This window comes from Zootoca vivipara, chromosome 6, assembly GCF_963506605.1.
Source record: "Zootoca vivipara chromosome 6, rZooViv1.1, whole genome shotgun sequence".
Classification (NCBI taxonomy): Eukaryota; Metazoa; Chordata; class Lepidosauria; order Squamata; family Lacertidae; genus Zootoca; species Zootoca vivipara.
Window position 1 is genome coordinate 96,047,314 of NC_083281.1, and position 21,835 is coordinate 96,069,148.

Genomic DNA, 21,835 nt, shown 5'->3' on the forward strand with positions numbered 1-21,835 from the left:
TGTCAATATTTCTCCTGCTCAGAGTAGATTTTACCTACAAGGAAGTATTTGTGGGAATGGATTTAGACACTAGGAGAGGATACATGGTTTAGTTATTATCCTTTCTTGCTCACATTTGTGAGATCGACAGAGTACCATCCTTTGCAGCTTAAACTTTGAAGCTAAGAAAAATTTGATTTAAGCTTCTACAAACAATAACCCAAGGTGCTCTAAAGGCAGACTGGATTTTCCTGGTATTACCCATTGTCTCCCCCTTAAAAACAACAATCACACATTGTTTTGTAAAGAAGTAATAGTAGTATTTACTTACATAATCTAGGTCTTGTAGCAGCAATTGCAGCACCAAATAAAGGCATGTTTATAACTACAGTTGTACCTTGGGAGTCAAACGGAATCCATTCCAGAAGTCCATTTGACTTCCAAAATGTTCGGAAACCAAAGTGTGGCTTCTGATTGACTGCAGGAAGCTCCTGCAGCCAATCGGAAGCTGCAGAAGCCCTGTTGGACGTTCGGCTTCCAAAAATGGTTTGCAAACCGGAACAGTCACTTCTGGGCTTGCAACGTTCAGGAGCCAAAACATTCAGGAGCTAAGCTGTTTCAAAAGCAAGGTACAACTATACTATCCAAGTTATCAAAGTACAAAATGTAAGTTCAGAATTGTGTCTGAGCTGCAGACCTCAGATATGGACATGTGGTCAGCTTGGAAGCATGACAAAGACAGAGGAGGCTGCCCAGACTGGAAGGAAGGAAGGATGTAGTGCTACAGTTTCCTGCCAAAGCAGACAAAGGAAGTGATGTCACAGAGTTCTCTCTAGCAAATTTGACAGGAAGGCTCTATGAGCCTCCGCCCCTTCATGTGCCTATCTGGTAAAACATGAATTATTGGTTTGACAGCAATAATGTCCCACAGTATTGGGGGGCAAGAAGATGGGTGGTCAGAGGAAGGGGCCCCTCCCAAACTCACTTTCTCACCTGCAATAGTTGTGATTTCCAAGGCCCAACCTAGCGGCATCTGCCCGGAACGCATTGTACCGCTTATTCCTCAAGGAATTGAGGTTCCAGTTCAAACACTTGGCTCCACTCACAGTTGTGTTGCTTGTCCCCCTGTAGCTCTCTCCAGCTCCCTCGTAACACTTGGCTTTGGTATCTGAAAAAGGAGGAGCAGAGTATCAGTCTCTGCACACATCTTGCAGGAATCAGGATGGGAGATTGCAGCCATGGTCACTGGGCAGAGGCCTGTGGGCCACATGTGACCACCCCACAAAGTCTATTCTCTTTAGCCCCTGGGACTCTCTCCAGGCCCCCTTGCCCTCAGCATCTCCACCCCTCTCACTAGCCCTTTGCACTTTGCAGCTTCTCCTCAAATGTTTTCGTCTTGCTGGAATGTGGTCTTGAACTCTGATAAAGGTTCTTGCTTGCCTGGTTGGAGGAAAGAGAGGAATGCCACAGTTTGTGTGTAGAAACCAGCCTCATGAACCAAAGCAAAATTCATATTCACTACTGTGCCCATTTTTGCCCAGAATGGAGCATTGCCCCCTGCTAGATGGGGTGGAGGGTGGAAGCATGACAAGGCAATCCCTGCCTGCATCTTCACTGCTATATGATCCACTCTCCCTCCTTCCCCACTATTTCCAGCCGTCTTTGACTGGAAGAAACAGGAAGCTCATGGCACTTTAGGCCAGATCCTGCTTCCATGCTGCCTCTCCCTCACAGGCTACAAAGCCAGCGGGGCTGGCACCCAAGCGACATACAAGTTATTTTTATTATAATTGATTTATTACATTTCTATACCACCCTTTTCTTCCTAGGAGCTGCTTGGGAGTAAAGGTGGTATATAAATGTAATAAACACACACACACACACACACACACACACACACACACACACGGTGGTGTACATGGTCCCCCCCCCATTTCTTCCTCACAACAACCCTGTGAGGTAGGCTACAAATGATGACTGGCCCAGGGTCATCCACGGTGCTTTATGGCTGAGTGGGGAATTGAACCCTGGTCTCCCAGAGTATAACCTAGTACTCTAACCATCACACCACACAGTCACATCTTTGAAGAAAGCTACCTAAACTTGCTTGCTTTTATTTTGGAGAAAAAACTGCTGCAGGTATACCAAATTCAGGTATTTCTTTTTGAAATGAAAGGCAGCATATCAGTTTTGTACTAAATAATCACAACAGCAGCAGCCAGGCAGGGGGCCATTTTCAGTGGGGAACCAAAGCAGGGTCCTGATCTGGTTCAGGAGTGTTCTCCAAATCGCGGACCCACAGCTATTTCCCCCAAAAAGGCTGCAGGCAAGGAAGTTTCCAGTTCATATTATGGCTTCAACTGTGTCAAATGCAGATGTGGTCTTAAGCAGACCAGAACTGCAGCCATTGGTTTTATTTCTTTTAAACTGCTTTTTGTATGTTGTATTTTAAATTGTTGTGACCCACCCTTGGATCTTACGCTGAGGGAAGGTACCGTATATGCTGGCGTATAAGGCGACTGGGCGTATAAGACGACCCCTTACTTTTCAAGTTAAAATATAGAATTTGGGATGTACTCCAGCCCTTTTTTGGCGGGGAGGGGAGGCTGTCTTCTCCAGCACTCAAGTCTGCAGCCGGGGAAATGGTGGTTTATTTGTTGGTTTGTTTGTTTGCTTAGTTATTGAGAGGGGGAAAGAAGCCAGAGAGAGGAGAGATAGAGAAGCAGAGACATCGAGCAAAAGGGGGGAAAGAAACCATAGAGAGGATAGCGATAGAGGGGCAGAGACATCGGAGGCTCACACAGCCAGCGAAAGACGCTGAGCAGCAGTGAAAGAGAGAGCAGAGAGAGAGAGAGACGGAGAGATCCCTTTGCTTTGCGCTGACAAAAAGAGAAGAGGCAGCAGCTTGACACCAATGAAATACACAAAACTGTATCTCTGCGCTGATCCAGGTGACAAAGCCATGAGGGAGCCATTCTCCCTGGCGGGGAGCAGCCCCCTCCCGAGCGCGCTTCTTTGCGTTCATATGGTCACTGCATACAGTGGGGACGCGGCCGTTTTTGAGCTCCCCACACCGTATGCGGTGACCGCAGATTCTTGGACACGGCGCATAAGACGGGCCCCCAACTTTTGAAAAAAATTTCCTGGGTTCAAAAGCCGTCTTATACGCCAGTATATACGGTAATAAATCAAATGTGGGAATGTTGTACAGTACATACTAGGAGAGGATATATTGATTAAATATTAGTCTTCCTAGCTCACGCTAGTGAGTCATACAGCAGAGTTCATTCCCCAATATATAGCAGGAAGCTAGTTGGTAGATTCCGTTGAATCTCTACACTGAAGAAATCCAATCTGGCTTTGTTTAGATTGGAATTTGTTCCTAGTAAGGCCCCTTTTATCCCTCCTAAAAGGAATAAAGGCACAAGAAGCTTCTTTTAAAAGTAAGAAGAGGTTTACTCACATTCAGTTCACAGTTGGATCACTGAAGGCAGGCTTTAGCTTAGAGTTACAGAAGAGAGTTTGAGTTCATCCCATATGGGAATGAGCCCATGTCCTGGTGGCTGAGAGCCAGCAGACAGCAAAATACATCAGTATCAGGAGAGCATGGCATCAAGAGGTAGAAGCAGCATCAAGAGAGGAGGGGTGGCTGCCTGACTGGACCTTTTGTGGGGTCTGCAAGGGTCACGCCCACCTACCTGGTCACATGCAGGGGGAGGATGTTCCAGACCAAGTGTAACAGGAAGTTCAACTGGCTGGATCAACATCCCCGTCTGTGTCCACTCTAGGCAAACAAGGATTGTTGTATTTGACTGCACCAATGGATTACTGTATTGGCCCAAATATAAGCCACACCCGCAAATAAGCCACACCTTTAAAATTCAAGGCTTATTTGCAGGTGCAGCCCGCCTCCTGGCACTACCGCCCTGAACGGGGGGCGGTCGGCACCAGCGCTTGCTACCCCACTCGTCAGGGGTGTGGGATGGGAGCTGTTGTCCCACACCCCTGACCATAGCTGCCAAGTTTTCCCTTTTCTCGCGAGGAAGCCTATTCAGCATAAGGGAAAATCCCTTAAAATAAGGGATAACTTGGCAGCTATGCCCCTGACGGCCCTCGTGGGCAGCTGTTTCAGCAGTGATACTGTAAGGTCACAAATATAAGCCACACTTTTCACAATTGGAATTTGGGAAAAAAAGTACAGCTTATATTCGGGCCAATACAGTACATCCCACATCAAATGCATCCAATAATAGACAAGCAAGGCTGGGGAGAATAATGCCTGCCTGCCACATAGGACTGTGTTAATTCCACACCCACACACGTTAGACACGAAACCAGTCACTGCCCCTCAGCTGCACAGGGTTGTTGGGTGGATTAAATGAGGAGGGGGAGGCCCCCATATAACACCTTGAGCTCCTTGGAGAAGGTGAACTATAAATGCTATCAATCAATTAATCAACCAGCCATCCAACCACACTGCATACCAATTACTCACCAATCTCACAGCGCTTCCCAGAGAAGCCTGGGCGGCATAAGCAGATGAAGTTAGAAGAGTATAATGCTTGCTTGCAGCGGCCCTCATTGAAGCACTGTTTCCTCCTGCTGCAGGCTGTCAGACAAAAAAAGAAAGAGAACCTCAGGTTTCCCCCGCCAGCAGTCGAGTGCTTTCAGTTTCTGGGCCCATAACCTCTTGGGGTGGAGAAGCAACTAAAAGGCAGAGCAGATACCGTATTTTTTGCTCCATAAGACGCACCTGACCAAAAGACGCACCTAATTTTTAGAGAAGGAAAGGGGGAAAGCCCTGGTTTTGGGTGGATCAGCTCACAGTTGTGCAGCTTTTTTGCAAGGGGAAAGCTCCATTTTTTAAAAGATCAGCTCAAAGTTGTTAAGCTTACCTTGCGAAGGGAAAAAAACCCGTTTTATGGGGTTTAACTCACAATTCTGCAGCTTCTTTAGGAAAGGAAAGGGAGCCATTTCTACAGTTTCCAGACAGATTATCTAATCAGCCAATCACATGTCGCTGGGGAAACAAACAGCCACCTCTGCAGAACATTCAGCAATGGAGGCCTGGGTAAGGGGGCAGGGCCAGAAAGGGAGCTAGCGTCCCTTATCTCCCTTCCTGATCTCTTGCAATCAGCTGCTGAGTGGATTCCTTTCAACACCCTCTTTCCCTCTTGTTAGCCTTTTGCTCTTTCTTTTTTTAAAAAAAAAGAGCACAATCTGCCTTTAGCCCCTGGGCATTTCAGCTCCAGGGACCACACATTCGCTCCATAAGATGCATAGACATTTCCTCTTACTTTTTAGGAGGAAAAAAGTGTGTCTTATGAGCGAAAAATACGGTACTTGGCTTGCAGGTGGTCTCAAGTGCACCACTTGCTGGCCTCTCCAGTTAAAAGGGGTTCTAGGGAGCCACATCGTGGGTCAGGCATTTTCAACTACCCCACTCACTGCCTTTGGAAGCCTTGCAAGTTGCTGCAGGAGGAGGAGGACAGTGAGCAACATCACAGGAGAGGTGTTCCTTGGACCAAGGCAAGAGTGTCAACCTCCTGCCATCGGGTCCCAGGTTCTATGAAAGAAGCTGCAAAAGGTTTGGTCACCCACTTCATTGCCACATCCTGCACCCAAGCTGTCTCCCATATCTACCCATCTAATACCCACCTGTGCCTGGCACGATATGACAAATGATGCTGTTGATCGCACACCGACAATATTCAAGTTCTTTTCCTTTTTGGCGTAGCCAACTGTCCCTGAACTGGTGGATCTCTTGTGTTACTGGGTCTCTGCATACAACTGCAATCAGAAGAGAGGAAGTGCTCCTGAGAAGAGAGTCCCACACCACCACTTCCCACCCTCCAAGCACCAAATTCCCCTTTGTTCCCTGCTCAGCAGCAATGGTGGCTGGCACTCCTTGGAAGTGGGAGGATAGAAGCCAAGAGGCCAACAGTAGGTGGTGCCAGGGAGCCAGTGACAGGCAGAGCCAGCAAATCCTAGGTTTGTCACCATCTTCCTCCTCCCTGCAAAGCTCTACAAGGGAAACACTGAGATGGAGGAGGAGGAAGCAGACTAACCCCTGGATGGGTTACACATAAGAAGGCAGGCAGGTGGGGGTTGTGGGGCGTTATTCTGGTCAAACCAACAATTCATGCTTTGATAGATAGGAAAGCTGATAGAGCTTTCCTGTGAAATTTGCTAGAGAACTCTGTGAGATCACTTCCTCTGTCTGCCTTGGCAGGGAGCTGTAACACTACATCCTTCCTTCCTTCCTTCCTTCCTTCCTTCCTTCCTTCCTTCCTTCCTTCCTTCCTGCAGTCTCCTTTTTCTTTATCCTGCTTCCAAACTGGCCACACGTGAACATCTGTGGTCTACTGCTCAGACGGTACTTTGTACTTTGGTAACTTAGCAGTTTTAAACCTGCCTTCATTATGCTACCCTAACTCCTGCTTCAAGACCTAGATTATGTAAGTAAATACAGTCAAACCTCGGTTTATGTCTACCTCTGTTTGCAACCGCTTCGGCGAGCGACCGCCGCGGACCCGGAAGTGTTTACATACGGGTTCCGCGGTGTCGGATGCGCAGACGCGATCTGTGCAGCTCACGCATGCGCAGAAGTGCTCTATCGGCGTTTTGCACACGCGCAGAAGCGTGCCTTTGGGAAGCGACCGCCTCCGCGGAACGGATTGCAGTCGCAAACCGAGGTACCACTGTACTACTTTTATTTCTTCACAAAACAATGTTTGTGTGATTGGTGTTTTTAAGGGGGAGAAAAGGAGTAACACCAGGATATCCAGTCTGCAATAAAACATTCTGGATTATTGCTGTAGAAGGTTAAATTAACCTTGCCTTAACTTCCAAGTTTAAAAGCTGCAAAGGATCTTACTGATCTGCTGGTCTTACAAATGTGAACAAGAATAACAACTAAACAATATCTCCTCTCCTAGTGTCCAGATCAGGGGTCCCCAAACTTACCGCACTTTGAGCCAGTGCCCGAAGCGCGATTGCACAGTGGGCCAGAGGGCGGGGGAGTGCGCGGGAGCGCATGCCCATACGCATGCGCACATGTTATTTCCGGCACACTTCTGGGGCGCAGGAGCACCGGAAATAGCTTGTGCACATGCGCACGGGCCTCCTCCAACCCGGAAGTGCACCGGAAATGACGCTTCCGCATGTGCGCAAGTGATTTCCGGTGCCGGAAGTGGACAGCCATGCCATGCCGCACTGGTAAGAGTGGGCGGCGGGGGTCGCCACTGGCCAGATAGATCGTTCCTTCGGGCCGTATCCGGCTCCTGGGCCATAGTCTGGGGATGGCTGGTCTAGATCCTTTTCTAGAGGGGCTGCCGGAAAGCAGACTGAGGGTGGTAGGGCACTGCCCAATATGCCGTCATGCACCAGCCTCCACTGCTCAGCAGTCACCCTCTTTCTGCCCCACTGTTGTCTGTGGGTGATGGAGTCATTTTGTAGCCTGCCACTTGGCCAAGGCCCATGTGTACTGTAAAGGAGAAAGGGAAATGTCTACCTTCTCTTCCAAATGCTTGGAAATACTTTCAAACCTTCTCAGACAAAGGGAGGGTGATAAATCCAAAATAGTTTTCCTGCAGGGCTGTGTATTATTTGCATCTGCATAGGGCTGCCAAGTGATCATAACAACTAGACAGTCCCTGTAACACTCATATTAATCAAAAGCAAGCTTCTGCGTGGTCCTCATGGCTGCAGAGAAAAGTTTGAAAAACCATGTCAGGCAGAGCCTCCTGAAGTCACAGGAGCCTTGGGGGGCAAGGAGGCAATAGCTGGTGATTTTGGCGAGGGGGAGCAATGCTGGATTAGCCGTTGTGCTGCCTGCTTTAAGCAGCCTGCTTTCTTCCAATACACTCTGTAGTTTTCAAGTCCCCAGTGCTCACTCTTGTTGCAAGCAAGCAGATCATGCCATGTGGGTATCCGGGGTCAGCAGCCTGGAATACTTGTGCAGCTAGTCCTGCCTGCCCGTGACCATTGTGCTTTGGCCCTACAGTTCATTTATCCTCAGCTTCATAAAACTGCTTGGCATTAAGCAGTGTATGAAGTGTTAATATTAATGGTGTTTCCTTGTATCCAATGCTAGTCCTGCTTCAAGTAGCCTCATTGAAATGAAAGCAGCTCAGCCATGTCCATTAACGTTCATGGGTCTACTCAGAGAAGGACTAAGCTCTGGATAAATCCCAATATTATCATTAACAATAGCTACTTTTACACTACTTTTGGTCTTGCCAAATGAATCCCAACTTCATCCCATTTACAAAACCCAAGTTTTGAACTAGTTAGGTCACAGGTTTCCATGCTTGCTTAAAATTCCAGTTACAGATCCTGAGCACAGAATTGGGCTCAGTGTGGGGACCCCTAAGACTGAGAGAGCAAAATCAAAATAGACCACCCGGTTTGTTTGTGTCGATCTGCTCAAAATAGCACACCCCACTCATTTATTTTGGAACTGGGGTGCTAATCCTTACTTACCCTTTGACTGAGCTCTTAGTGCAGCATGCCAAGAAACTTCCTGCCAAGACACAGAGGGGAAACATTGGCTTTTTTAAAGAAAGACATTGTCAGAGAGAGTCCTGTTGTGCCAAGCACAGCTACTTCCTAAGCTCTGGAGCAGCCTTCCCCAACCCAGAGCCCTCCAGATATTTTGGGCTGCGACTCCAATCAGTCCCAACCAGCAATGCTAGAGATGCTTTGCAGCAGGGAGGGAAGTGCCATAGGGAGAGCTCCATGTCCTGCCATTCCCAAGTGAAGCAAAATGAGTTATGGGTTCTCAGGTGCCCCCTTTGTTGTTTAACCCACTTAAACACTGTTTTTAAGAAGAGATCAATTGGCTGAGTAACCTAGTCCCCCACCCCAGAGAGAGTTTGATTGGGTGGAGGTGCCACTCGGCAGGCTAAGCTGGCATCCTGCCTGAGGGGTGACCCAAGTGTCAATCCACCAGTGCAGAGCACCCCCCCCTCCAAATGTCCAGGCAGGTGATGTTCCAGAGGCAAGGAGGGGCTGAGTCAGCCCAGGATCTACTGGATCCCAAGCAGGTCCCAGTGACGTTGCATGATAGCATGGGGTCCAGTTGGACTACTGTACTTCAAGCTGCTGCCACAATTGTCTGCCTCTCCAGCCACCAGCTGCTGCACCAGTTAAGATTGCTCCCCCCAAACAGTGTGCAGCACATGACTTAAAACTAAGCACTACACACTTAAACATTCTCTCTTGCTCATTCTTGGGGGCTTGAAGCAAGAGGCCATGCCCCATAGTGCTGTCAGGGTTGGACTTTGAGACCGACGTCAGCAGAAGGGGCAGAAGGGGTCCCCAACAGAGCAGAGCTGGCCTTGTAACAGAAGTGAAGCAATACAGGACATGACCATCTAAAGAGGCTCCCCATTCCTCAACCTGCTAAGGTGATTTAAGTTCAGAGTCTAAAATTACCCAACTGCACCGCAAGCTGGAAGTCTGCTTATCCCTCTTCTAATGCGCTGCTAAGGCGACTGGAAAGAAAAGTCAAAGTGAACAGACAGGTTGGCAGGATGAGCTCTTACCTGGCACTGAATTGTGGCAAACGCTCCCAGCAGCAGGAGAAATGGGGAGAGTCCTTGTCCCAGCCTCATTTCGAAGTCTTTTCAAGGCCTTCTCTTCCAAGTTATCAAGAACCCTAAAAGAAGAGGTGGGAGAGAAGGCAAGTAAGGAAAACTGCAGACCTCTACTTAGAGGAAGGGAGTTGTGATGGCAAACTCTGGCCTGGGAGCTGACTGGCTTCTTCTAGGAACTTTGCCCAAGACTCATGAAGCACACACAACAACGGATGGCCGGGCAGCAGGAGCAGACCTCTCAGTTGGAGAGCTGAGCCTGGAAGCGCAACAGCAGTTACCGCAGCAACAGAACATATTTACTGGCAGATTCCAAGCTAGGCGCATCTGCTCCAGCATTTTCAGCCCAAGCTGGCTGTTTGCATTCTGGTCCCTCCCTTTGGCTGGCTGATGAAAGTAGGTTACTTGGCCTGGGAGCAACGGGACTTGTGGTATTGGCTCTCTGCTCATCTGGTGGTGCTTTCACCTCCTTGACTCACTTCCCTGCAGCCACAACAAGCCTCTTGTAGCCTTTGAGTCGACTCCAAGAGCCAGGCCCTTTGACTGCTGCCCTTCTGGTCTAACTCTCCTGCTGCCATATTTATGGCATCGCGCCCACCCTGAAAGAAGTTGTGGCTGTGGGTGCTAAATTATCCAACAGTCTTCCTCCAAAGGCAGAATTTATTTTCTCCTTCCCCTTATCCCCATACATTCCCTATTTTAAAATTGCCCTCTATAGCTGCCTTTCCAGATGTTTTAGGCAAATTGGCTGAAACTGAGGGGGGGGGGGGTTGGCCCAAAATCTCTGGAAGGAAATTTGAGCCCAACATCTTGGAGGGCACTTGGTTTGGAAAGGTGCTGCCATCCAGCAAGGTCACTGAAGGTTTCTGAAGGTCTCCTCCTACAGAGCATCTTGGCTGTGAGTCCTGGAAGACTTGACCCCAGCCTTGCAGGCCTTTTCCCACCTGGCCTGGGAGGAAGGGCCCTGACTGACTCCAGCTACAAAAGCTGGGGCTGCTAAAGAGGCCAGAGACCATCTTGGCTATCTCTTAGTGCAGACGCAGTTCTTCAAGCCTGAGCTTCCACAGCCACCACCCACCAAAAACCACCATTGGCAGGACTGGCAGCAAGAGAAGCAGGTATGTTTGCTGTTTAAGACAAGTGCTTTTTTCTGGGGGGACGCAGGGGTACCCATACCCCTAAACATTTTGTGAATCTAAGTTTGGCCTCATTGAGGGGCAGTATTTCAATATGAGTAGGAAAAGGAGAGTACCCCTAAACATTTACTGGGGGGGAAGCACTAGTTTAATTTTATATTTGACTTCCTTCTTTGAAATGTTTAAGTTTTTTTGTTAACTTTGCTACATTAAATGCACATTCTGTAGTTAACCACCTTTATAAGGTTTTGTTTCGAAATCTTAAGATACTGTATATTCCTGCGTATAAGACTACTTTTTAACCCAGGAAAATCTTCTCAAAAGTCGGGGGTCGCCTTATACGCTGGGTCATATTTCTTATACGGCGAGTATATCCCAAATTCTATATTTTAACTGGAAAATTTGGGGGTCATCGTAGATGCCCAGTCGTCTTATACGCCGGAATATATGGTAATAGTTTCCTAGTGGCTGCATATAGATGTTAAAAAGCATGGGGGAGAGGACAGAACCCTGAGGCACCCCAGAAGTGAGAGCCCAGGATTCTGAGCACTCATCCCCCACCACCACTTTCTGAACACGGCCCAGGAGGAAGGAGCGGAACCACTGTATAACAGTGCCCCCAGCTCCCAACCCCTCTAGACGGTCCAGAAGGATGTTATGGTCGATGGTGTCAAAAGCCGCTGAAAGATCCAGTAGAACTAGGAAACAGCTCTCACCTTTGTCCCTAGCCCACCAGAGATCATCAACCAGTGTGACCAAGGCAGTTTCAGTCCCATGATGAGGCCTGAACCCCGACTGGAAGGGATCCAAATGGTCCGCTTTTTCCAGGCGTGCCTGGAGCTGTTCAGCAACCACTCGCTCAATCACCTTGCCCAAGAATGGAAGATTTGAGACTGGGCGATAGCTGGCCATATTTGCCACATCTAAAGATGTTTTTTTAAGAAGCTGCTTAATAACCACCTCTTTCAGTGGGTCTGGGAAGGCTCCCTCACAGAGAGAAGCATTCACCAACCCGCAAAGCCCATCGCCCAGCCCTTCCAGGATGGGCAAAGATCAAGGAGACAGGTGGTTGGTTTCACTCGTCCAAGCAGCCTGTCCACATCCTCGGAGGTAACAGATTGAAATTGATCGCACACAACTGGACTAGACAGGACACTAGCACTCCCTCGCCCCGGCCCTGCTCCCACGGTGAAGTCTACCTCTTCCCGAATCTGAGCGACTTTATCTGCAAAAAACTTTGCAAAATCATTGCAGGAGATCATGTGGCCCGTGCTGGGCCCCGATGGAGCAGGTGGTTCCGCTAAATTGTGAACCACCTGAAAGAGTCTCCTGCTACTGTTTTCTGCAGATGCAATAGAGGTGGTGAAGAAAGTCTTCTTCACCATCGCTACTGCCACTTAGTAGGCTCAACACTGAGCTCTAACCCGTGTCCGGTCAGCTTCAGAATGAGTTATCCGCCACCAGCACTCTAGCCGTCTCAGCAATTGTTTCATTGCCCTCAGATCCGTGGAAAACCATGGGGCTGTCCGGGTTCCATGCAATCGGAGAGGGCGCTTCGGAGCCAGAAAGTCAATAGCCCTGGTTAATTCCACATTCCAGCAGGCCACCAGGGAATCGGCTGAAAGGCCATCAACATGGGATAAAGCACCCCCTACCACTCTCTGGAAACCATTTGGATCCATTAAGTGGTGGGGCGGAGCATCCGAATTGGTCCCACCTCTCTGCAGAGGGGAAGGGTCACAGAGAAGTCCAGTTGCACCAGTGTTCTGACCATGGCACTTCTTTAGTTTTGCTTTTACTTAGTGTCAGATCACCAACATCCATAGAGGTGAACACCAGGTCCAAGACATGTCCGCGGCTATGAGTTGGGCCAGACTTATTCAGGGACAGCCCCGTGGAGGCCACGCTTTCCACGAAGTCCCGAGCGGCTCCTTGTAAGGTCACGTCAGCATGGATATTAAAATCCCCTAGTTCAGGACAACCAAACTAGGTGTCTCCAGGAGAACATCCGCCACGACCTGAAGCAGCTTGGGCAGGGAATCCTGTATACTGCCCCTATTGCCCAACTTCCAGAACATGCACTCGAACTGGGTCTTCCCAATAGGACACCTGGTGCAAACTAATGGCTTCCTAAAAATCACTGCAACCCCCCCCCCCCAAGGCCTGGGTTGCTGTGCATAAGAGAAACCTGGTGGACAAGCAGCAGCAAAGACTGCTTCATCCAACCATCTGCTTCATCCAACCAGGTCTCTGTTACACATGCCAGGTCAAGTCCTCCATCCACGATCAAGTCATGGATGGCAGTGGTCTTATGAATCATTGACCTGGCATTGCACAGTAGCACCTTCAGGTCGTGTGGGTATCCCTTGCCGATTCCAGTATCCATCCGGTCAAGACCAGACCCGGAGGAAGGGATAGTCCTCAGACAATGACACAGCCTGCCTCCTCGGTAATGACATGGTGTGATCTTAGCATAACTCCTCCTCCTATCCGTGATCACTGAGATCGGTTGTCCCAGTGCATCCCACTCTGTGGAACCTGCCCCAGTCATTTTATTGGCTGGGACCCACTCCCAGGCAGCCCTGACCCCTCCCCTTAAGAAAAAAATAAAACCTAAAAAAACAACAGTAAAAACCAGAAACAATAAAAATTACAAATGTGCCAAAATTAAACAAATTCCCAAACCCGAGTAAACATCCTTCCCACCCACCCCAGCTCAAAGTATTTAAAAAGGTAAAAAAAGAAATAATTAAAAAAATCTTTTGTCTGTGAAAAAGTTTTGCGAACCCACAAACCACAGGCAAAAGTGGGATGAGCAAGTTCTTCCTTCAGCCAGTGCTCTGCACCCTCTTTGTCTGGCTGGAATGTGTCCTTGGAAGCTGATAGTGACTCTCAGCTTGCAGGGATGGAGAACAGAGAGGTAGGTGTGTGTGTGTGTGTGTGTGTGTGTGTGTGTGTGTGTGTGTGTGTGTGTGTAAACCAGCCTCCTGTGCAAAGGTAAAATCCACATTTATTGGTCTGTCCCTGCCCCCCACGGCATGTGTCCCCCACCCCAGAAGGTTCTCCAGAAGAGAACAAGGCCCTTGGACAGAGAAGGGGCTGCTCTGCACAAAGTGACATTTTGCAGGGCCCCACAAGGTCCTTTTCCATGGTGGAATTCCTTCCCAGGGAGTCTCCCTTACCTCACTTCAGTACTAGCACTCCAGCAAAGAGACTGAGAGGGCTCAGTCAGTAGAGCAGGAGACTCAGGGTAGTGAGTTTGCATCCCATGTTGGGCAAAAGATTCCTGCATTGCAGAGGGTTGGACTAGATGATCCTTGTGGTCCCCTCCAACTCTACAATTCTATGATCTATATCCCCTGCACTTTGTAAATGGATTTTAATCTGCACTGTTGCCCTCTCTGTGTGTTTTTTTTAATCATTATTGCTGTATTATGGTAGAAAAGTATTATGGCGATTTGCATATCTGAGTGCTCGGCACAAAAAGTTGACCAGCTTTTTTTTAAAAAGAAACCCAAAGAGCACACCTGCTGTTCCCAGTGGCCAATGATGGGCAGAGCCCACTTTCTGTATGCTGGTGCCTGCGCCTGTTTCTCCAGCCAGTAACAACAAGGATGTTCCAAAAAGATAAAGCAATCTAACTGGCTCCACATGTCAAAGATACAGCTGTGTTTACCAGGGTGGAAATTAAGTTTGGCAAGCACATCTCAAGGAAGCCAAAGGTTCTAAGAGTACAAACGCCACCAGCTCCAACCTGCTTCCTAAGCCCCTGCCAGCCAGATCCAGAAGGGAGTCAACCTGATGCTTGTATATACTGTAATATAATCCTGTATTAGAAAGAAGGAGAAATAACTTATTGAGCCACAAAGAGAGAGCTGCTGCATCTACAGTAGTTCCCTTAGCAACACTCTTGCTTCCAGCGTAGTACTTGGCCGAGCCTGAATGGAAACTGGGAGCTCTTTAAAGTGCTCTTAAATAGACTGCAGGCAGAAGTTTTGTTTTGAAAGAACTGGTTCCTAGTCTGAATTTAAGGAGGACAAACAGCAGACAGCTGACCTTCCTCTGAGGTGCCAGAGGACATTAGGAAAATGTCCCATCCTACAAGTCAAGGATAAGGGAAGTTGTCGTGCAGCAATGCCTGTGGCAGCACAGGCTGGCTGCCCATGTTGTCCATAGGAAGCTTCCACTGGCCCACAGAGAACTCCCTGGGGTTTCAGGGCAGGCCCAGCGACACCAGGATATGAGGATGGAGGACTGAAGCCAGGACTTTCTGCATGCAAATCTGATGATGGCCTGTGGCACAGAGCTATAGCTGCCCTTCTCTAGCTATCAGATTGCATAGTTAGCTGGATAAAGAGTGGCACAAGCAAAAACTGAAATTAAATAACAATACAATTTTTTTTAAAAACTTATTTGGGCTCCTTTTTTAAAAAAAAAAACCTCATACATACACACACACACACACACACACACACACAAACACACACACACACACACAAACACACACACACACACAAACACACACACACACACACACTGTATTCTTGCTTACTGTGTCCTAGTACTGAGTATGAGAAGTAGATCCAAAATCTAATAGTTTGGAGAATTAACTAACTGTGACGGGTAAACCCATACAAAGCAGATGCCCAGTCCAGCTTAACTAATATGGTCCTCACAAAACTCAAAACTGAACCATCTACTGAGTTATTTTGCATTGCATCAGAGTGGGTTGTTGCCTTACTATATTATTTTCTTGTTATACAAGTCTTTTATTTGTTTCCAGTCCAGAAGAGACCAGCTTCTTTGAGGTACCCACCTAATTCCCTGCCCAAACAAGTGATCCGAAAAAATTGCTTTACAAGATAATAAACCAGCCCTGCTGTCCTTGGGGAACTTCATGCTCATTAAGAACCCTCCTGGGTCAGTCCAAAATCCTACCTAATGCAGCACCTGTTCTTCCTGGAAGCCCCTGAACTGGGCCTTGGGGGAGTGAGCCTCTCCCTCACAATCCTGCCTCTGATCCTGGTGGTAAATCAGTGGCCACTGATAGTTTTATCCCCCATTAAGTTGTCCAAACCTCTATTAAACCATGCGCCGAGTTCAGCCACCAGAGCTATGCGCAGCAATCCAACTGCAGTTGCACCAGGCATCCTTTTCTCAGCAGTTTTTGGGGTTTTTTTACTCCTTTCCTATTGATCCCCAACATGGAATCTGACTTTTTCACAGCAGCTGTTCAGCATTATCACTGAGCTGCCCAATACAAAGCCAAGATCCCTCTAAAGGTAAAGGTAAAGGGACCCCTGACCATTAGGGTCCAGTCGCGGACAACTCTGGGGTTGTGGTGCTTATCTTGCTTTACTGGCCGAGGAAACCGGTGTACAGCTTCCAGGTCATGTGGCCAGCATGACTAAGCCGCTTCTGGCGAACCAGAGCAGCGTAGGAAAATGCAATTTACCTTCCCGCCAGAGCGGTACCTACGGTATTTACCATATCTACTTGCACTTTGACATGCTTTCGACCTGCTGGGTTGGCAGGAAAGATCCCTCTAGTGGTCAGTTATTGTCCATTCAGACCACAATCATATACACAAACACATGCAAAGTTGGGATTCTCCCCCCCCCCCCCGTGCAACATTTTACCCCTGCATACATCAAACCCCATTTGCCATTTGGCCTCCCAGTTAGTCCTTTTGGAGAGACAATCAGGGAAATCCAGCACCTCACAGCTCACCCTGGATTCTAGGCTATTTATGAGGAAGTTAAAAAGCAAAGTGAGGCAATACAGATTCACTGTGACAACTGTCCATACTTCCATTCTGCTTCCTGCTGTTTCAATTGGTTATTGATCCACATGAGGATGCCTTAGCTCACGGCTGCACCTCACATATAAAAACATTTAAAACATGTGGTTCCTCCCCAAGAATCCTGGGAACCATAGTTTGTTAAGGGTACTGAAATTTTATCTCTGTGCCAGGTGAACTACAGCTCTTGGGTGGCAGAAGCCATGTGTTTTAAATGTGGTTGTGGCCTTCGTTTACTCAGGACAGGAGCCTTGGGTGAGGGATTTCATGGAAAGAAAGCTCTCTAGATTTCTCATCACCTGAGGAAGTGGGAAGGCTAATACCGTAGGCTGTTGTTACCAGCATCTCATTGGCAAACACAGTAACCCAATAGACAAAATAAATAAAACAGCATTGATCATGAACAGTCTACACAACAGCAGCACCTGTCTGGGATACTTGCAAAATTCCTTGGCCCCATCCGTGTCCTGTGCTGACACAGGGCTGCTCTGGTGGATCCACCCACTGCAATGGAGCCCACTACAAAACCTTAAGTGGGAGCAACTGGGCATGGCAATGAATGCATCTGGACAGATTGGCGACTCTCCATTGCCTCTTTATCTCTCTTCTTAATCAAAGGTTTCCTGCCCTTAAAGTCTTCTCATTATGGGTACGTCTCACTAGCAATGTATCAAATGATAGCACAAACACATCTTTCAAAGTGTTGCTTTCTAGAAACGACTCAAATAGCAAAGACTTGAAAAGGAATAGCCATCCAGAAATGGTATAACAGAGAGTCCGAGAAACTGACTTTAAACAAAAAAACAACCCAGAAGTCGTGCATCACCAGAGGAAGCATTCTCATCAGTCTGGTAAACCTTTGTTGCCTTTACAACAAAGGAGAAGATAGTAAATCCAGTGCCAAAGGCAGTTTAAAACCATATGGACTGGATGGCCTTTTGGGAACATCTATTTGCTGCAAAGGCAGCCAGAACCCCCAGAAAGACAAAACAACATTTTGTTATTACATGACTCTCAAATTCCTGAGTGTTGTCTGTGCAGAAAGGGAAGGAGGGAGTCTCCCCCCCCCCTCCCACTTATATGTACTTGTAAAGATGTATGATGATAATTTGGATATTTTATTTTTATTTTTATTTATAAACCACTTTGAGGTGTTTTAAAAACTCAACAATTCTATGATTCTATGAAATAGATTACAGTATTTACAAAATAAAGTGTGGCTATTAGCAGTGATGGCTACTTTCAGTGGCACTGAAATCTCCAGAGGAGAGATCAGTTTGTGTCTTGATCCAGCATGGACCATTTATGCCCAAGTATTTATGCCCAGTGCTCATGGCAGAAGGCGTATATGCAAGAAGATGCTGAGTAGCATTCACCCTGCACACAGGTTGCGTGTAGGCTTCTTCCTGACAAGCTATTTCCCCCTCCTTGCAGGGAGGTTTGGGAAGGCGGGGGTCAACGCATAAGCCCTCCCTACCTGCAGCCTGAAGTGACAGAACCCAAGAAAAGCTTTGCCCATCCTCCCTGTCACAGCAAGGCTGGGAGGTACCGAGCGGCCCAAGGCGAGCTTCACAACGGAGTGCGGATTCGAACCTGGATCTGCCGTCTTCGACCACGTCGCCACGCAGGCTCTCAGGCACGGCGGGCAACGCAAAGGGCGGCCGAAGCTCCTCGCCTCTTCCCAAGCGCTGCGCTGCTACTCCCTCCCGTTAGTCTGAATGGGGGAGTGGGAAGGACAGGCAGAGGCGAGGCCACAGCGCCCGGCCGAATGCCGCTTTTTTCCCACGGGCGGCGCCCAGCGCCAAAGGCTCCCTCAACTCAGGACCCGCCGGGAGGGTCTCCACGAGCCCTTTGCAGCCAGGGCGGAGGCGGAATCCCTGCCCCAAATCCGGAACGGGGAACGGAGCTCAGGCGACCTGGCCGCCGACTCCCCAGCCCCATCTCTGCCCCATTCCTTCTTTCACGCGGGAGATTAAACATCGCGCCGAATGCTCGACTCGGAAACAAGCAGCGCGCCTCTGAGCACGTGCGGAGCGCAGCGCCCCAGCATAAAGCAGTCCGAGTCGGAAGGCGGGGACGGAGAAGGGGCAGGTCGGGGGATTCCCGCCGCTCCCGCCGGAATCCGGCTCCCCTCCCGCCCCGCTCCGGGCTGCGGAAAGGCGTGGGAAAGTCCCCCGGGCCGGACTTACCTACCTGCCTGCCTGCCGAGTCGGTGGCCGCGCGTCGCGCTCCCGTCGCAGCTCCTTCTTAAGAAGACTCCGGCGGCCCTCGGGGTGGGCGGGGCCAGAAGAGCCCCGCCCCTGGGGCCGCCGTGGGGGGGAGCGATGCTGGCGCGGCCGGAGGGGCGGGGGGCGCGCTCTTCCGACGCCGCAGCCCGCTGCCGCCCCGGCGCCGCGCTGCTGCTTATCTAGCCGCCGCCCCCCCCCCCGCCGGGACCTGAGCTCACAGCGTCGCCCCCGACGCGGGCGGAGGCCCAACGATGAGGCAACGGGCAGAGGCCGCCGGCGACCCTCCAGGAAGGTGCAGGCGGCGGGCGCGGCTCTCAGGCGAGTCCCTCGATGGCCGCCCTCACACACCCCGGGAGAGAGGCTGCGCCGAGAGACCGCGAGAAGCCACCCGTTCCCAGGTCCGGGGGGGCACTTCCCCGCTGAGCCCCGCGAGGTCAGCGCTGCTTGGTCGCTGTACCCCCCCCCCCTCACCGCATCCCGGGGGCCAACTTCGACTGGAGGGCGAGACCACCCACTTCCATCAATCACGTGGCTCACGTGTCGAAGTTGGCCGGGCCATGCGGGGGGGGCAGACCCGCCGGGGGGGGGGGGGAAGACAGGTTCCCAACCCCTTTCAGGCCATTCAATAGCAGAGTTATTCGTTAAAGGTTCCTTTGTTACTTTCAGAGCCTCTTGTAATTCAGGTGCCTTACGGAATGAAGCTGGGGAAATTGGGCTTCATTTCAAGGATATGGGGAAATATTTGTTACCCATTAAGCATATCTAAGCGGGGTAACTTGTATGGTCATTGTTATGTACTGAGCTGAATCCTAAGCAGATGGTTTTGGGAAAAGAGCCATTCTTCTTCTTCTCTTCTCCTTGATGACTATGAGCTGAATAAAGAGCATGAAATTCACTCTCGACTCCGAGTATATTTCAGTCATTTATTCCAATGAAAAGCAGGGGTGTGGTTAGGTCTCCTACTGTTTTTGGGGCCCCCCCTCACTCTTGGCAGGGCACTAGACATCTGCCTCAAAGTCCTTCAGCTGATGACTCAACTAAAAACCCTTCAATGGTCAGCCAGGGAGTCAAAACATGGCTCGGGGAAGACAGGCGAGGCAGTCACCGCACCGCCACGTTTCGGCTCCGGGAGATGGGGCCAAAGCGCGGCGGGCGCTGCTTGCCCCCGCCTGTGTTCCCCGAGCCAAGCGGAAGACAGGCAGGGGTAGCTTCCCGCGCTGACAGCTGATCTTTCTTTGCCGCCTTCCCGCGCTACATTCTATGGCCGCGCTTCGCAAGACGAAGCGGCGGCCATAGAAAACCTTGCAGTCTTGCGAGTCCCTTGTGCAACGCAAAACACTTTCGTCTTGCGAGTTTTTCGTTGCGCGAGGCATTTGTCTTGCGAGGTACCACTGTACTTTATCCACAAGGTTCAGCTTTGCAGTCAATTCAACATATTGCACCCTAGGGAATGCTCTTGTAAATAAATCAGACAAATTAATCGTGTGATTGACAATAAACCAACTTAATCACATTACATTGTACATAGTCTTTAACATTTCAAAACTTAATTGCTATGTTTTTTGCACACGCTGAAGTGTTCCCTGTATTAGCAATTGCAATACAAGCTTGATTATCCTCATAGACTGTTACAAGCTGTTGTACTTCATATCCCAAATCATTTAACACCTGGATGTACCATGTGACTTCATTACACGCTTCAGATAAAGCAGAAAATTCTGTCTCACATGTAGATGTGGCAACAAAACCTTGCCTTTTGGATTTCCAACCAATTAGTGAATTTCTAAACATGACCACTAATCCGCTGGTTGATTTTCTCGTGGGTGGACAATTTGCGAAGTCACTGTCCACAAACACCTGCAAATCACTTGAATTAGATGCAGATAATTTTATACACTTATTCTGTGTACCTTTCAGATATCTCAAAATTCACTTCACAGCAGCCCAGTCATTTAAACTAGGTTTACTCGCTTTTCTACTTAGAATACCTACACAAAATGAAATATCAGGCCTTGACCATTGCAGTGGCGTAATGATGGGGGCAGGGGACGCCACCCTGGACGGGGCCCGACCACCTCCGATGGCCACCGCTGCCGTGCAATGCGGCTGCCGTCATCGAGGAGAAAACCCAATGCAAACAATACTCCCTCACTCTGTGGCTTGCCTGCGGGATTTGCCGCAGCGCCGCGTCGTATGCCTCTTGTGTGCGCAGACACCCCGCCCACCGGGTTTGCCACCCCCGGGCAGCCAGGCGGCTAGTTACGCCACTGGACCATTGGCTCAGGTACAGAAGAGATCCTATTTAATCTTTTGCTCTTGACATATTAATAAACTTCCATCTGCTTCTCTGCATTTTGGACTCCTAAATAGTGACTTATTGGTCCTAGGTCTTTCAGCTTGAAGTGTTTTTTTCAGCTGATTTGCTATCCTTTGAATTTTACCTTTGGAACTGCCTGCCACCATAAAATTATCTACAAAGATCAAAACCATTATATAATCACCACCTGATCCCTTTGTATACAAGCAAGGGTCAGCGATACTTCTTTTAAATCCAAGGTTTAAGAGTTGTGTGTTTATACAATCGTTCCAGCATTTAGCACTTTGCTTAAGTCCGTAGACAGCATTGTCTAATCTCCGTACCAAATCATTTCCTTCCTCAAACCCAGGGGGTTGTCGCATGTATATCACCTAGTCCAGAGGAGCATTCAGATATGCAGAATATCATAATGACTCACTTCCAATTTCTTGTCAGCTGCAACAGACAAGACAAGCCTCACTGATTCTGGCTTGGCAGTGGCGCAAAAAGCTCATCATAGTGAATTCCTGGCTTTTGTGCAAAACCTTTTGCTACCAGTCTAGCTTTAAAGCGTGGATCACCAGATACCTGAGTCTTTCTTTTAAAGACCCACCTGCTAGAGATTAACTTTTCACCTGGTGGCAATTTGACTAGTGTATAAACCTTATTTTCTTTGAATGATTCCAACTCTTCCTTCATGACATCAAACCACTGGGTTTGTTCCTTAGAAGGTAACTTAAGAACTTGAGCAAAATCCTGCGGCTCTGTACAATTAATATGACACACTTTTGTTGCACCAA

General features: G+C 49.0%; 1 protein-coding gene across 2 annotated transcripts in view; it reads right to left on the minus strand.

Moving 5' to 3' along the window:
* The window catches only part of PLAT (plasminogen activator, tissue type), a 32,937-nt gene extending 14,166 nt beyond the window's left edge, over window positions 1-18,771 (minus strand). Inside the window, exons 1-6 of one of the 2 annotated variants that reach the window (XM_035119540.2) lie at window positions 18,701-18,771; window positions 9,528-9,640; window positions 8,464-8,503; window positions 5,638-5,769; window positions 4,475-4,588; window positions 973-1,147 (exon numbers count right to left, since the gene is read on the minus strand). In XM_035119540.2, the coding sequence (XP_034975431.1) occupies window positions 973-1,147; window positions 4,475-4,588; window positions 5,638-5,769; window positions 8,464-8,503; window positions 9,528-9,596 (530 nt within the window). In that variant the 5' untranslated portion in view covers window positions 9,597-9,640; window positions 18,701-18,771. The remainder of the gene's footprint in view (window positions 1-972; window positions 1,148-4,474; window positions 4,589-5,637; window positions 5,770-8,463; window positions 8,504-9,527; window positions 9,641-18,700) is intronic. The other variant, XM_035119539.2, reaches the window with a different exon arrangement.
* Between the last annotated feature and the right edge of the window lie 3,064 nt (window positions 18,772-21,835).